This window comes from Amblyomma mixtum, chromosome 8, assembly GCF_055824585.1.
Source record: "Amblyomma mixtum isolate Tamu chromosome 8, ASM5582458v1, whole genome shotgun sequence".
In the NCBI taxonomy this organism is placed as follows: Eukaryota; Metazoa; Arthropoda; class Arachnida; order Ixodida; family Ixodidae; genus Amblyomma; species Amblyomma mixtum.
In genome coordinates this window covers 92482867-92496349 of record NC_143019.1, presented here as the reverse complement: position 1 = coordinate 92496349, position 13483 = coordinate 92482867, and the positions used below count along the sequence as shown (strand labels likewise).

General features: G+C 43.0%; 1 protein-coding gene across 1 annotated transcript in view; it reads right to left on the bottom strand.

Annotated features, from left to right (window-relative positions):
* Positions 1-13174, bottom strand: part of LOC149333506 (uncharacterized) — a 37363-nt gene extending 24189 nt beyond the window's left edge. Inside the window, exons 1-5 of the mRNA XM_089557740.1 lie at positions 13158-13174; positions 10660-10766; positions 7724-7858; positions 4543-4756; positions 3532-3694 (exon numbers count right to left, since the gene is read on the bottom strand). Of these exons, the coding sequence (XP_089413866.1) occupies positions 3532-3694; positions 4543-4756; positions 7724-7858; positions 10660-10766; positions 13158-13174 (636 nt within the window). The remainder of the gene's footprint in view (positions 1-3531; positions 3695-4542; positions 4757-7723; positions 7859-10659; positions 10767-13157) is intronic.
* Between the last annotated feature and the right edge of the window lie 309 nt (positions 13175-13483).

Here is a 13483-nt window from a genome sequence, read left to right as displayed (position 1 = left end):
CAATTGTTCATAATCACTTATATGGGGCCTCGCGGGAAGAAAATTAAAGTTTTGTGGAACCTGAAAATTATTTCAGTTATTGAAGGTGAAATTTTTATTGAACGCAGCTGAAAATCAGTTCAACGCTTTTATATATCGGAGGAAAAAATCGCCCATATTCTTGAAAAAGTAATGTATTCCAGTAATGACAGTAGTTAGGAGAGTAATGCGTCAAGAAAGAGTAAGAACATGAGATTGCAGCTTTTGGTCAGTTTCGATCTCTTTTTTGCTGCAGTCAGGCAAAATTTCTACTTCTAGAGCAATGAAATGAGCTTCAATAACGCAGTGAAATAAGCTGGAGTTCCAAGTATTTAAAAAGAAGTGAACTTGGACACAACCTTAAAAAAAAACATTGCTAGTCTGCCGTAAATTTCTCTGAAAGACATCCAGTGTCTGGTAACTTTATATGAAGAAAGAAGTGCTGAATTATATTGTTTCAAACTTAACAATAAGGCTTAATGCAGAGGATAGCTTCTTCAGTTGTCATTACGAGATATTGTTCGTTAGGAATAGCAACGCAGCATTTGACTTCGAGCTGACTGCATGCGGTTGCGTTTAAGTTAGCACTATGACAGGCAACCGGATATTACCCTCGAAGCATGTTTTTGCTTTGCATCTCTTTTTCATAATTCTGATGGGGAATACGTTTGTTTTTACATGCGGCATGTGTATGTCTCGCCAATAGCAGTCAATATTTGCCGCACTTATAAAAAACTTCGTGCCAGTTTGGCAAAGAATAAGATTTACAAAAGGCTTAGCTGAGTTTCAGGGCGTTTAGATCAAGCATAGCTCCTTTAAATAAACTTTACAAAAGGTGCCTGAAATGGTAGTGCTGTGGTCTGTGCTTCTAGCACTGAAAAATGCGCCAGGGAAGCTACTTAATTCCAGAAATGTTCATATACTATGCTTACTTCGATGACAGAGTTCTGCTTTCATTTTCGGTAAGGGCAAGCGTTCCCGAAACGATGCAACTTTCGCCAGAGAAAAATTATATATTCTGTAATGAGCACGAAAACTTAGCGGCAAATTGTAAGTTGTATAAAGTGGTTCAACAGCTGACAAATCTTTATTGCTGTAAAAATAAATTTGAGGGAAGGACACCGAATTACTCTCCACACGACATATATTTCAGTCGGATTTGAGGATCAAGGAAAGCAGCGCGATAAGCAGAAAATATTATTTTGCATGTTTGATTTTCCCGGTACTGAACAGTTTAGTTTAGAAATCCAGTCATGGGGTTCCCAGCGTACGAAAGCGCACTTTTACTCCTCAGAAACTGGACGCACAGATTTGCCATTATTTCTGATGAAAGATTTTACCAGCTTGAACATGTGTGCCTGGCTCCGTACAAATCCAGGCTTACAATACATAAACACGAACGGAACATCTTATACGTTACGGCCACATTTACCAATTGTAGGACTCCTACTTACTGTGAGATCAAGTGTAAGTTTAGCGAGGTCGAGGACAAGGAACGTCAAAAAACAAAACAGTTGTTTCCGTCCACAATGCGTGTGCGCAGTCGCGATGGTGGTCTATTTAAGAAACTCTACTCACAATGACTTCGATTGAAAATGAGGTCATAGAAAGAGCCGGTTGCTTTCCAGACGTATTCAGAGGAAACCTAAACAATATTAGCATTCTGTACCTTCGGCTTAGACAAGGTACGACTTTTATGACAGGACAGAAGAGTGGAAGACGGCACAGAAAGTACGCGTTGAGCACAGTACTCGAATGTAGAGGTGTTGAATCCGACTTAAGCAACGCTCAGGTAGTCTACATCACCCTTTCAGAGTGTAATCAGATCTATACTAATTCACAGTCTAGCGCGGTGCCACTCCTCAGGCGGGTAGCAACGTGAACTGTACGAACTCAGCGGGTTCTACAGTTTACAGAAACAAAGCCACGCGGCCTGAAAAGCTTTTTATTCGGTGACATTCGCGTTTCGTCTATAGACTGAAGCAATCTCTTCAGTGCAGGATGCAATTTGCCGTAGTACTTAGACATTTAGGAGAATCAGAACCCTAACAAGCGATATACTCAAGAGATGAGAGCGTTCCTGAGCTGATGCGCTCTACCACAGTCCTGCGTCAGTGAATTCTATGGATTAATAACCTGAACGTGTTCCGGCTCTATGTCAGCCTAAATGAACTGGCCAGTTAAAACAGCCTTTCTTATCAAGGTACTGATAATCACATAAAAAAAATTCGCGTGTCTTAAAACGCATAGAGAATAATTGCTATGGGGAGTCATTGGTAGGATATTACTCATTAAAGGCCAATAACTAGCGAGTTATAAAAACTAATGATTACTCGCAATAGCTAAAGATTAAAACAAAATTGAATTATTCGTGCTAGGAACAATAAATTTTTTCCGGCATTAGCTGCACCTGGGGAAATTACAGGAAATAGAGGAGTTTAGCATTAAAAGTAATTAAAGCTGACTAATGAAGAAAAAATTACGAGCTATTTCCTTTGACTATGTGAATATGCTGACCGAACATTCAACTATGTGCACTGAGTTCTAAATGGAAATAGTGAACTTTATTTTTTTTAAAGGACAATATCTAGTACTGGCAAATGAACGACATAAAACTGCATTAGGCCTTTAATCTCAAGGTTAAAATCAACGTTACGCAACACTGTTCCCGATCTAGAGTTAAAACGTACTAAAGCTCTCAGAAAAAAGAAAAGAAAGAGCGATGAGGTCATCTTTAATATTTCCTCAAAGAACTCCCTTTTTTCGCATTCCAGATGATTACACCGACTATTTAAAGATCATCTTACGAACCAAGAAGTAGAAATTTTCTCCTGCAGACGTCGAAAGGGCAGAAACGTTTTCACAAAAGTTTTCAGCCTGCCTCATTCCTGTCCTAAAACTGCCCTTTATGGAATGCATTACCTTATGTAAAATATTTGCGATCTTTTTAACCGCGAAATAACACAAGCTAAAAACTTGCACGCCACAAGACATGTTATTTCTTGTGTGATAATGAAGGAATGTTTTCTAGAGAAAACCTGACCTGCCGAAGATCGTAAGGTTGTGAATTTTTTCGCCATAACCATCGCTCTGTGCTCCGCTAACCCAAATACACTTTGCTGAAAAGAGAACTTGTAAATTTGAAATGATCAGCTGATAGCTAAGTAGAAGTGTGGCTGATAAAATGATAGCTGACGGTAATGGGCTGCATTCTTGAACTCAAAAGCGTGACAAGCTGTCCGCAACGGTGCACGAAATTGAGAATTAAGACAGTTCATTCTAGCTGTATGCTGCGCTAAACCCCTTTAAGCAAAAGTAGAAAGCGCAGTGCGACATGCCTGAAGCATGCGCATAACTTATGCTCACGACTCATCATGCCTTGCTACGAGGTGTAGCTGCATTATACAATTATGAATAATATAAATCACCACGCATAGTTGCGATATACGCTCCGTAGCATCACAAAGGGCACAGCACTCTTGCCGGTCACAGCATTCGATAGGAAGCACTGACCTTTAGAACTTTCATCGCGTCCACAATGAGTTGGGTGTGCCTCCATGCCTCGAACTCATGGACGGTCAAGAAACCCCAGTCGAAAATTTTGACGCTCCAGTAACTTTCATAGTCTTCAATGCCTATCGTAGTGGCGAGGGCGCTGCTCAATGTTTGAGCCATGCTGAACAAAAGAGACATTCAAAGAAAAAAATTGACAATGCTCCATCGTCAGACTACAGGCGAGTACTGCAGCGTAGCTAGGCAGAAAACGTTACATAGCAGGACAACCGCAGGGCATTTATTAAATCTATATACGAACCGATTTTTAATCAAAGTTGGTTAAAGTAATTTGTCTTAATAATTGGCCTGCGTGTGATAAGCGTTTTGTTTTTCTAGCGCCGTTGGGACGGTCGCGCAGGGGAATGCGGTTTCCCGCGTGGTCTCCGCCATACGTCGTTACCAATCTAGACAAAGTCTGAAAAAAGTTGCTAAGCTTTAGCTTCGGTTAAACCTGGTAAGTTGCGTAAGCATCGATAGCGTTCCATTCGGGATCATCACCGGTTGTAGACGATTCGGTTTCGATAGAGGCGCGGTGCGCCCGTCTAGCAGCGTCTTGAACGCGCCGCTTAGCAAGGCGCTGTTCGCGTTCTTCATCTGTCTCCGAAGCCTGTTGTCGTTTCCTGGCTTCGGCAAGCCGACGTAGCCTCATGGAGCCGGCAAGCGAGCGAACGCATCTTACACCCGCCCCCCCCCCCCTCCCTCGTTCTGCAGCCTCCTCTCCACACTCTGTAGCTGGCGAGAGCGCGGCGAGGGCAGCGCCTCGCGCCGCTCTTCAAGGTCAAACGTGCCTCGCGGCCGCCCCGACACGTAGGGCTAAAACCGGTGCTAATATTGCTATCGCAATAAAAAAAACTTCTTTCATGAACCTATAGAGAATATCTAGAGCAAGCTTCAAGCTAACGCCCTAAGTGGTTTTCCAGCTGTTAGCCATTCAGCAGCAGAATAGCTTTACGTTGCTTGTAGACAGACCTGAGATCGATGGACATTCCGTAACGAGTGCGATTAGCAGCTCGGGCCTGGTCGAGGAAAGGCTGCCGAGAAACCTCGTTTTGGGCCGACACGCCAAATTCGTTGGTGGGGTTCTTGAAGTACAGCGAAACGCAGAAGACGAAGTCGCACAGACCGTCTTCAGGAAACAATCGGCTCTCCTTGCAGTTGCCCGTAGTACACACTGTGGAGAGCACTGCAGAGAAGTCACAGATACACATACTGGAGCCACGTGTTCATGGCCATGGTAGAATTCTATTAGGAAGCTACTTTGAGGCACTCGTGAAACGGACAGTCTGCACTTATAATTCCGTGTCGAAGCCGGCTTACACGGTATTTTAGAGTATTGCTGCATGTTTCTATTAGCTACTGTTGCTTGCTACTGCTGATACTGTTGCTTGATGAAGAAAACACTGCGCCATACTGAAATGAAATCTCCGCAGGGTGTTGAGGACAGATAAGCTTAACAGGAAAAATAAAATTTCCGGTTTTAAAGGCGTGTACAAGGCTAAAGAATTTAAATATTAGGGGAATAAACTCACATTTACGACTACCTGTTTAGACTGTGGATGATTACAGCCGACCTGGAGATTTGTCGTATGCGTTTTTTTGTTATAATGAGTCATGCAAGGGATCAATGTATTAGGCTTGCAGTAATTAATACATACATATTACGGGCCTACAGCCAGATGCCCTATTTAGTACATCGTTCTTTGGGTTAAGAATGTTTCCACCTTTCCAGGAATTGAAAGGGCTGGTATTGATAATAAAGTGCTACTTTATATATGTCAGTTGTTTTCACCTTTACACTGCGACACTGCAAGGAAGTTTATGTGATGGTAGATAGGAACTGGTACACAATGCTTCTGCCTGCGTTTGTCCCATTCTGTATGCGCATTGTATAGAAACACACTACCGTTCATTATCTGGCCACTTAAACTTTTATTCTGCTCTGCCACGTTCACCTGATGTTGACCAATGTTAAGACTGCGCCATTTGAGTTCAAATATATGATCAGGATGCCCAGCCTTACGTGTGCTTGTGTGCATCCGCTCTGATGACTGGCAGGTGAGGACGATTCATTTCTGGTAATCACTTACTTTGCCTTCCTCAAACCGAAAATCTTTAAGGCATTATGGCTGGTGTGTTTGCAACGAAACAGCCGTCTCTTTTGAGGTGAGGTTTTCGAGCACTTTCTGCTCTAAGCAACGCTAATTTCACGGCATAGAATTGTATTTCTAGAATTACTAATAAAAGCGTGTATTTTACTTCCGATTTCAGCCAGTTATCCTGCTTGCGGACATGTTTCCTGTGGTAGTTCTGGCGGGCAGCAGTTTCAGCTTTGGGATTACACATCCAGAGCTTGATTTACGCCTTCAGACATAAACCGAATAGCAGGCTGTGATAACCCTCTCCAGCTTTTGATATTAGCACTGGTGCGTTGATTGGAGCTTCGTTTAGAGTGATGAGAAGAGGTAAAATCTATTCGGATATTCTATTTGATTTCATCGAGCTGAAAACGCTGCACGAGGGCAAAGGAGAAATTGCGATGGCAAGTTTATCGTCAGTTGTTATGACGCATAGTCTGAAGGCATGACATTGGTTTTTGTAAAAACTTTCACGCATGGGATTTATCTTTGTTATGTATATTCTTACATCTAGAGGCATATTTTCACACTTGAGATAACTACTCATGGAAGCTGTGAGCACTACTTCTAATCTGATTTCAGGAAGGAACTCAGCTTCCTGCTTCTTATGGAACTGCATGCGTAATATTAGGCGTTTGCCCTCTGTATAACAGGTGTTCTACCTACCAGCAAGTTGAGTAAGGAGTATATAGCCTAACGTTTTTGTCACTGGTCATCAGCGCCGCTTTTTGTAATTGAGATGCGTGGTCGAGTATGTTCATATTATAATCATTTCATAAGACGTGAAAAATCTACATACACACGGTGTTCTAGATCGGTGCGTGCTCTACGGCAATTTATTAATGCGAATAATGAAATATTGGCGTTAATATTTGTACATTTTTTTGTTCACGCTGGAAACCGCCGGCGCACGGCTTTATCATTTTGTTTGTGACGCTAGATGTGACCAGATGCAGCTCTAATGATCGCAGCCACGCGCAACTACTTCCACATTGTTCCGGATTCTTGCAGTTGCATTGGCGCCTTATCTGGGTGGCTCCTTGACAGCGTCAAAGTGAGCGTGGCCGAGAACAGGATGCATTCTGTTGGGCGACGATCGAGCACGCTTGTTGCTGCGCCGCCGCTGAGTGACACAGTTCTTTTGGGTGCAGGTCCGCCTAATAAACAGTTCCGTTTGGAAGCCCTTTCACTGTCCCTCTGATTGCCGGAGTGCCCTCATCACGACCTCAATTTCAGACCACAATTTATGCCTGCGTTGTAACCACAGCGGCAAGGTGACTGGTAGACTAGCATGCGAATGCTGGCAGTGGATATAGCTCACCAAAGTTCTTAAGTTTTCGTGAGTCACGGAGTCGAATATACCGGATAGCTTTGTCAGGTTATTAAACCTAGGTGGACACCTTATCGCCCCTCTCTCTGCTAGAATTGGTATATTTTAACATGCATCGGCTGACCTTGCTTGGGAGTCCCACATTAATGGTGTGGCGGCTTTCGCGGAGAATTATAATAAGGGAGTAATTACTCATTCGCATCCACCCAAGCACAGCTTTACAGTTACAAAGAAAAGCTATACATCTTTCTCAGAATACCCGTAGTTAAAATGGAAAATTACTTCCCAATTCCGGAAGTTAATGGTATTCATCGGGCTACGAGACCTTTCACAGTGGTTTCAGCTATTGGTGTGAAAGGTATACGCACGGCATTCTACTTATAATGGCTGTACAAATGTTTTCCTGTGTGTGTGTTCTAAAAACGCGGCATGAGGCATGCTGTACACAACACTTGGGTCTCAAATGCAGCTTTATTCTGAGCCATCGGAATATTCGCAGAAACGCTGTAGTTAAGAAAAAACCATGAATTGTGGGCTTCTCAATCACGGAAATAATTCACCACTGTGAAAGCACTGAGGAACTCAACAGGCCTGTCTCAAATGACAGTGTCGGTGCGATGTTTTCCGATTCAGCTTTAAAATCACACAGGAGGCGAGTAATAACAAAAGGAACAGAAAATTGTACCGAGGGGCCTTTTCGTCGTCGGAGGAGGCGTGGTTCGCTGCACTTTGATGTAAATCACAGGGCTCACCGGGGGCCCTCCAGCACTGCCTGACGTACTGCCAGACACCTCATCGTAATGCTCAGTCCCTTCGCCATCTGAGGTAGCAGGAGGAAACGTTCATGTTGATATATTTCATACAAATGGAGTAGCGTACGTGACAATTTACATTTCACCACGCCCAGACCGAAGGGAAATGTAAGAACTCATCGCATTCACTTATTCGCAATTTCCCCACAATTTCCCCCCTGTGAGCCTAGATCTGCCCTATAATGTTATCGCAACCATAGCACCCGGCCGCCTCATGTCAGTGCTAAATTGTAACTACGTCCCCTCATGTTGCAGGCAACTGAAAAAATAGGGTAACTTTGGCAAAGCGAAATTGGGTAGTTTTTGCTTCAGCTGGAAGGAGTACCAAGCACTGTCCGCGAAGACAGTACGTATTCCACCATAAGATCGAAACAAGGTACCCATGTGGGCTAGTTGAAAAGAATTGAAAGAGGGAGGTACAAAGGCGTTCTTAGGCAATATTATAGAAATTGAAAACAGGAATAAGAAATTAGGCAAGAGGAAAGACTCCTGACACATAACGTTTCCCATAGTGTACCTCAAGATTTCTCAGGCACTCCTGAAAAAAAATTATAAAATCAACTAAGCACCAGCGATAAGTTAGTACATTCAGTTTATGTGAAAGATTGTTATGCTGTGAGAGAATTAAAATACCCATACCTCAAAGAGAAACATCGAAAACGACTTCCTAGTGTACGCCTCTATAACAAAGAGAATAGTTTCATATTTGAGGTGTTAGGTATGTTGGAACAAAAAATAAGTGCATAGCTTCAGTACGGGTTGCGAAAGGAAACACATATTCTTTAATATATTTATTCATTCTTCAGAGGCCATTACTATGCGCGAGATGAATTTGGTTATTTTTATGCTTTGTTTCAAGTAATAATCAGAAGGACTAATCTTGAGAAGTGCGATAAGCAAGATACAGCAAATGACTCAAATGAAAAGGACAGCAACTGCTGGTTAACCAAGGTTAGGTAAAATCTTCAAAATATTCGCTTTCTGATGCCAGTTCCACCTTAAGCGGTGGAATAAAGACCAAAAACACCATCTACGCATAAAAACAGAGCGACTCGCATTTAAATTAAGGAAGGTGACCGAAGGCTGGCTGGACACCTACGCGTCACGAATATGTTGCGGCGGTCACGGAAGCAGCAACCTTCGTTCAGTGCTCCGAAGGTAAGTTATGCCTGCGAAATATGCAGCAGTTATCGGTAGGACTTCGCGGCTGCTGACGTAACGTGTTTTTCCGGCGAACAAAAAGCGCACCACTCTGAAAAGCTTGTGAAATTCTACATCAGCAGTTGAGAGGTGGACCAGGGAAAGTTTATTCCGCCGGCGTAGAGTGCACTTTATGGTATGTAAGGGCCGTCCTTTATACAGCACAGTGTAAGACTAGGCAGAAATACGGTTACTTGGTGCCTACCATAAGGCCACCGATTCAGTTCAAAGGCTCTTGTCCAAACGTTTCACCCCCGAGGAGCCCAGCACCTGGCCAAGTAAAATGTTGTATGCATTAGAAAACAGGCGGGTAGACAGTGGCGGTGGGGATCGAGCCCAGCAACCGCCGAATGCTAGGAGGATGCTCTGCCACAAGAACACTACCCGGGTCTAAACGAAGGCCACAATGAGCTTTACCGCAGACGGCAGATTTCGGTCCCTTGGGGATAGATTTTTCATTGAGGGAAGGGTACGTGACCAAAGGTCCTTTTCCAAGCATTTCGTAGCAGAAGAGCCGAGCACGAGGACGCGGGAAATCATGTACACATTAGAAAATCGGTGGGTACTCCGCGGCACTGGCGACCGAGCGCAGCACATCCCGTATCCGAGGCGATTGCTCTACCACAATGCCACCGCCTCGGTGTAACACAACGGTTTCAGTCGAAGACCCTTTTAGTCCAGCACAAATGTAGTGCTATTTGGCCTATCCCTGATTTATAGACCAATAAAACCCGCAAAAGGTAAGAAATGAACTGATAATTTGACGAATAAATAATATGAGCTTAGCGAAATTGATACGCGCAAAAAATCAGAATAAGCCTCTTATGTTGAATGGTAATGCTTATAAGCTTTCAAAACATGCCTTTTAAGACGACTGCATTATTATATTGATCCCTGCGGCAATGGTGTTCAGCGAGCCCGCTGCAATTGCAGCGCAGCCTCCTGTCTTTACAAATGTAGAGTACATATATGTGTTGAAAGTTATGTCAGGAGCATAAGTTTAGTGGAATAATGATAGTGCTTTACGACAAATCGAATTGTGAGAGGAAGTGAGCCTCCACTAGATTTTGAGCACGACATACAAGAACGAAATGATTAATACGCTGAGTAATGTTGCGCTTTGAGGACTTCCCCGATTAGTATTTGTTTTTCTACAGTACTACAAACTTTCGTAAAGAACAATAGATGAGTGTACATTGTTTAAGGCAAAATGAATTATGTAAAAAGCAGGAGTTTGATTTCATCAGGATGTAAAACCGGTTGGTATTTTACCTCTAAGAGCCCTAGAATTGTTCCTTGCATCAAGTAGTGACTCCCTTTCGGGCGACTTATTTATCTGTCATAAATCTAGAAGAAAGTATGCTGAATCGTAGCAAACACGGCATTTATGTTCATTTGTGTACATGTGGGTAAGGATATTAAAAAAAGCTACTTTTGTGTAAACTTTTGACGATGCTAGCGTTCTTTTGTCTTAAGGAAGATACATGCGTGATTCACGCTTCAATAACAACGCTGCCTGCATGTGTACTACATAAAATAGCCTCCCTTGTACGGAATCCCACTCGACAACTAGACCGTTAAAATGGAAGATCAAAAAGAGCCTTATTACCTTCGTTTGGAGAGATCAGTATGAAGCCGATGGCGGCGAGAAAGGTGAGGATGACGACAACCACGCACAGGATAATGGTCCAATACTGCCATGTCGGGATGCCAGCCCTGGATTTAGGCGACAAAGGTGATTAATTAGCAGCTGTTATTGGTTGGTTTATTGGGGTTTAACGTCCCAAAGCGACTGAGGCTATGAGAGACGCCGTAGTGAAGGCCTCCGGAAATTTCGACCACCTGGGGTTCTTTAATGTGCACTGACATTGCACAGCACACGGGCCTCTAGAATTTCGCCTTCAAGAAATTCAGCCGCCGCGGCCGGGATCGAACCTGCGTCTTTCGGTTCAGCAGCCGAGCGCCGTAACCACTGAGCCACCGCGGCGGGGCGCAGCTGTTAACAATTAGAACTTTGATGCACCCGCATATTTCTGAAATGCATGTAAATGCATTTGTATGGGGAAGCATGAATATTCATTGCGGTATGATTTGATATTTTTAGCACAATATTGATTTAATTACTTCGGGACCGATGAGAACAACGACGTCTCACAGACATGAACAGCTCGATTGCAAGGCTAGCTATAGTCCTCATGGTAACGAGGTGCCCAAACTAAGTGACACGTATTTGCATATTGTCTCGAGCTAGTCTCGGCGGGAATTTTATTACATTACGCTATGCAGGGCAGGAATGGGTGAAGGCCTGTGAGCGATTAGGAAATATCGATGCTAAACACCGTAAGTAGCTATTACTAAAACAATTCCTGGCTTTGGAAGACAGGGCTGAGGGATTAGTACTGGTGAGCCTGCACTTCACTACAAAATAGTGTGAGATGTTGTTATCGGTATTTACTAGCTTCGCAAATTGGGGCGACAAAAAGGCATTGTAAAGAGACCAGAAGCGCCTTTTCTGAAGCCCAGTGATCCTCCTCGAATTCTGAAAATTGTTTTGGAGTAATAAATGCTATGCACAGAGTATCTTCCCTCATTCAAGAATCTATTAAAGTAATGCTTTTGAGAAAGCCAAATTTTAGCAATCTAAAAAATCACGAAGAACAAAAAAAGCAAAAAGAGAGTCGGCAACCCAGGGCGGTATAATTTTCTTTTCATTCTCTTTTTGCCGTTTCTATTCTTCGTAATGTCCTGCCAACAGGCCTGCAACTACGCCCTCCTAAAGAAAAGAAGTCTGCCGTTTAGCTACAGTGTCGGCAAATATTAATGCATAAAAAAGAAAACGAAACCCACTATCTTATAGGAACGCTCATACGCCCATTACTCTTCAGTTTGTTGTCAATCGCAGAGACAAAATTCTCGATTTCTTGTCCATCGCGCAGGCAATTTTTCTAAATATCAATATGCTTGCGGTCACTTTCTAACTTTTTAATTTAGCAGTGGTTATTAAGAATGGCATGTGTTTCAGCTAATTTCGACTTTCCCAGTATGACCAGGCTGCAGCTCTACATGAACAATACAGTTGTGTATTTCATCAGTAAAAGAATCGCGTAATACTGACTTTCTCAATTTTTAAAATGTCCACAGAACGACAAAGTGGCCACGGAAAATTCTTATAAAATGCTTTCGTTTCATAAAGGATTGATTTTAACAACCGAATTTTGCTTTATACATCCTTCTACACTGCAAATGCAAGTAGTGCTAGAATTGCTGTTCTTGCCGCCGTTTTTTTTTTTTTCAGTGATACATACAGTCACGCATATAGTTGCACTAAAAACGTAGTGAGGTAGGTGTTATGACGAACGTTAGTACGCGCAAGCATGTTTCACTGGGACCTGTAATGGTAGAGGACGAAGAAAGAAATTTACGGTCGAACTTATAATATGCTTAATGTATAACACTGACGGGTGAACAGACTAGGTTGTTTTGACCAGATAAAATAAATGTGAAAAAAAGATTCGTTTACTTGCCTTGTTGCTGATTCAATGAAAAAGGCAATGTCGCAGACCAGTCAAGGTGCTTCGCGCTGCAGACTTTCAAGTTCTACACATTGAGCGCTTCTGCAAAGCATTCCAGTCTCTCGGCCTCTGAAGAATTCGCTACTGCGATTATTGCAATGAGTGATTACTTTCCCGCGTGAACATTTGCATCAGTTAATAATTCACGTCAATGCTTTGTGTCCTTCAAAGTGATTTACCTGTACTTAGCCTGCAGTTAGTTCAATAAATAAAAAGCTTTATAACAGTGTCTCTTCCAAGCCAATATCCGCGTCTAAGAAAACGCTTGTGGGTGTCCTGCATGCTAGCCTTACTGCAGCATGGGCCTGATTTGATAAGAAAAGAAAATAATGACCACAGTCCTTCTGTGACATATTTCATATATTCAGCCATTCGGGGGCCGATGCGGTCTCTAGTCGCTATCTGAAAGCGCCCAAAAAACAAAGCAAGCGGTTGAATTGCAGATAACTATTGCTTCGCATCACATGGGACGACCTAACATAGTGCTCTTATAAAAGTGTAGCACAGAATATAGGATGAAGATGGGTGGCGTTACCTGACTGAAAACGACATGCTTGACGGGACTGAACAAGGTAAATTAAATAAAATCTTCGACCGCTAGCAGGGAACGGGAGAGGGTGTGGTACACTACGGCAGCACAGTCACGAGATGCGCGGGAACGCTGTCGAAGGGAAGGGCATAACATTTATCTTATTTATCTTTTTGGTTTGTATAGTGTGCGTACTGCGTACATACACTGGCCATCACGGGTATTGGACCGAGATAGGTGAAACACGCGTGACCTAAGAACACTGAAGGCATTATGCAATTCTTCTTGCTGAATATTTATGGAACGCGGAAGAAGAGAGTTGCACTAGACCT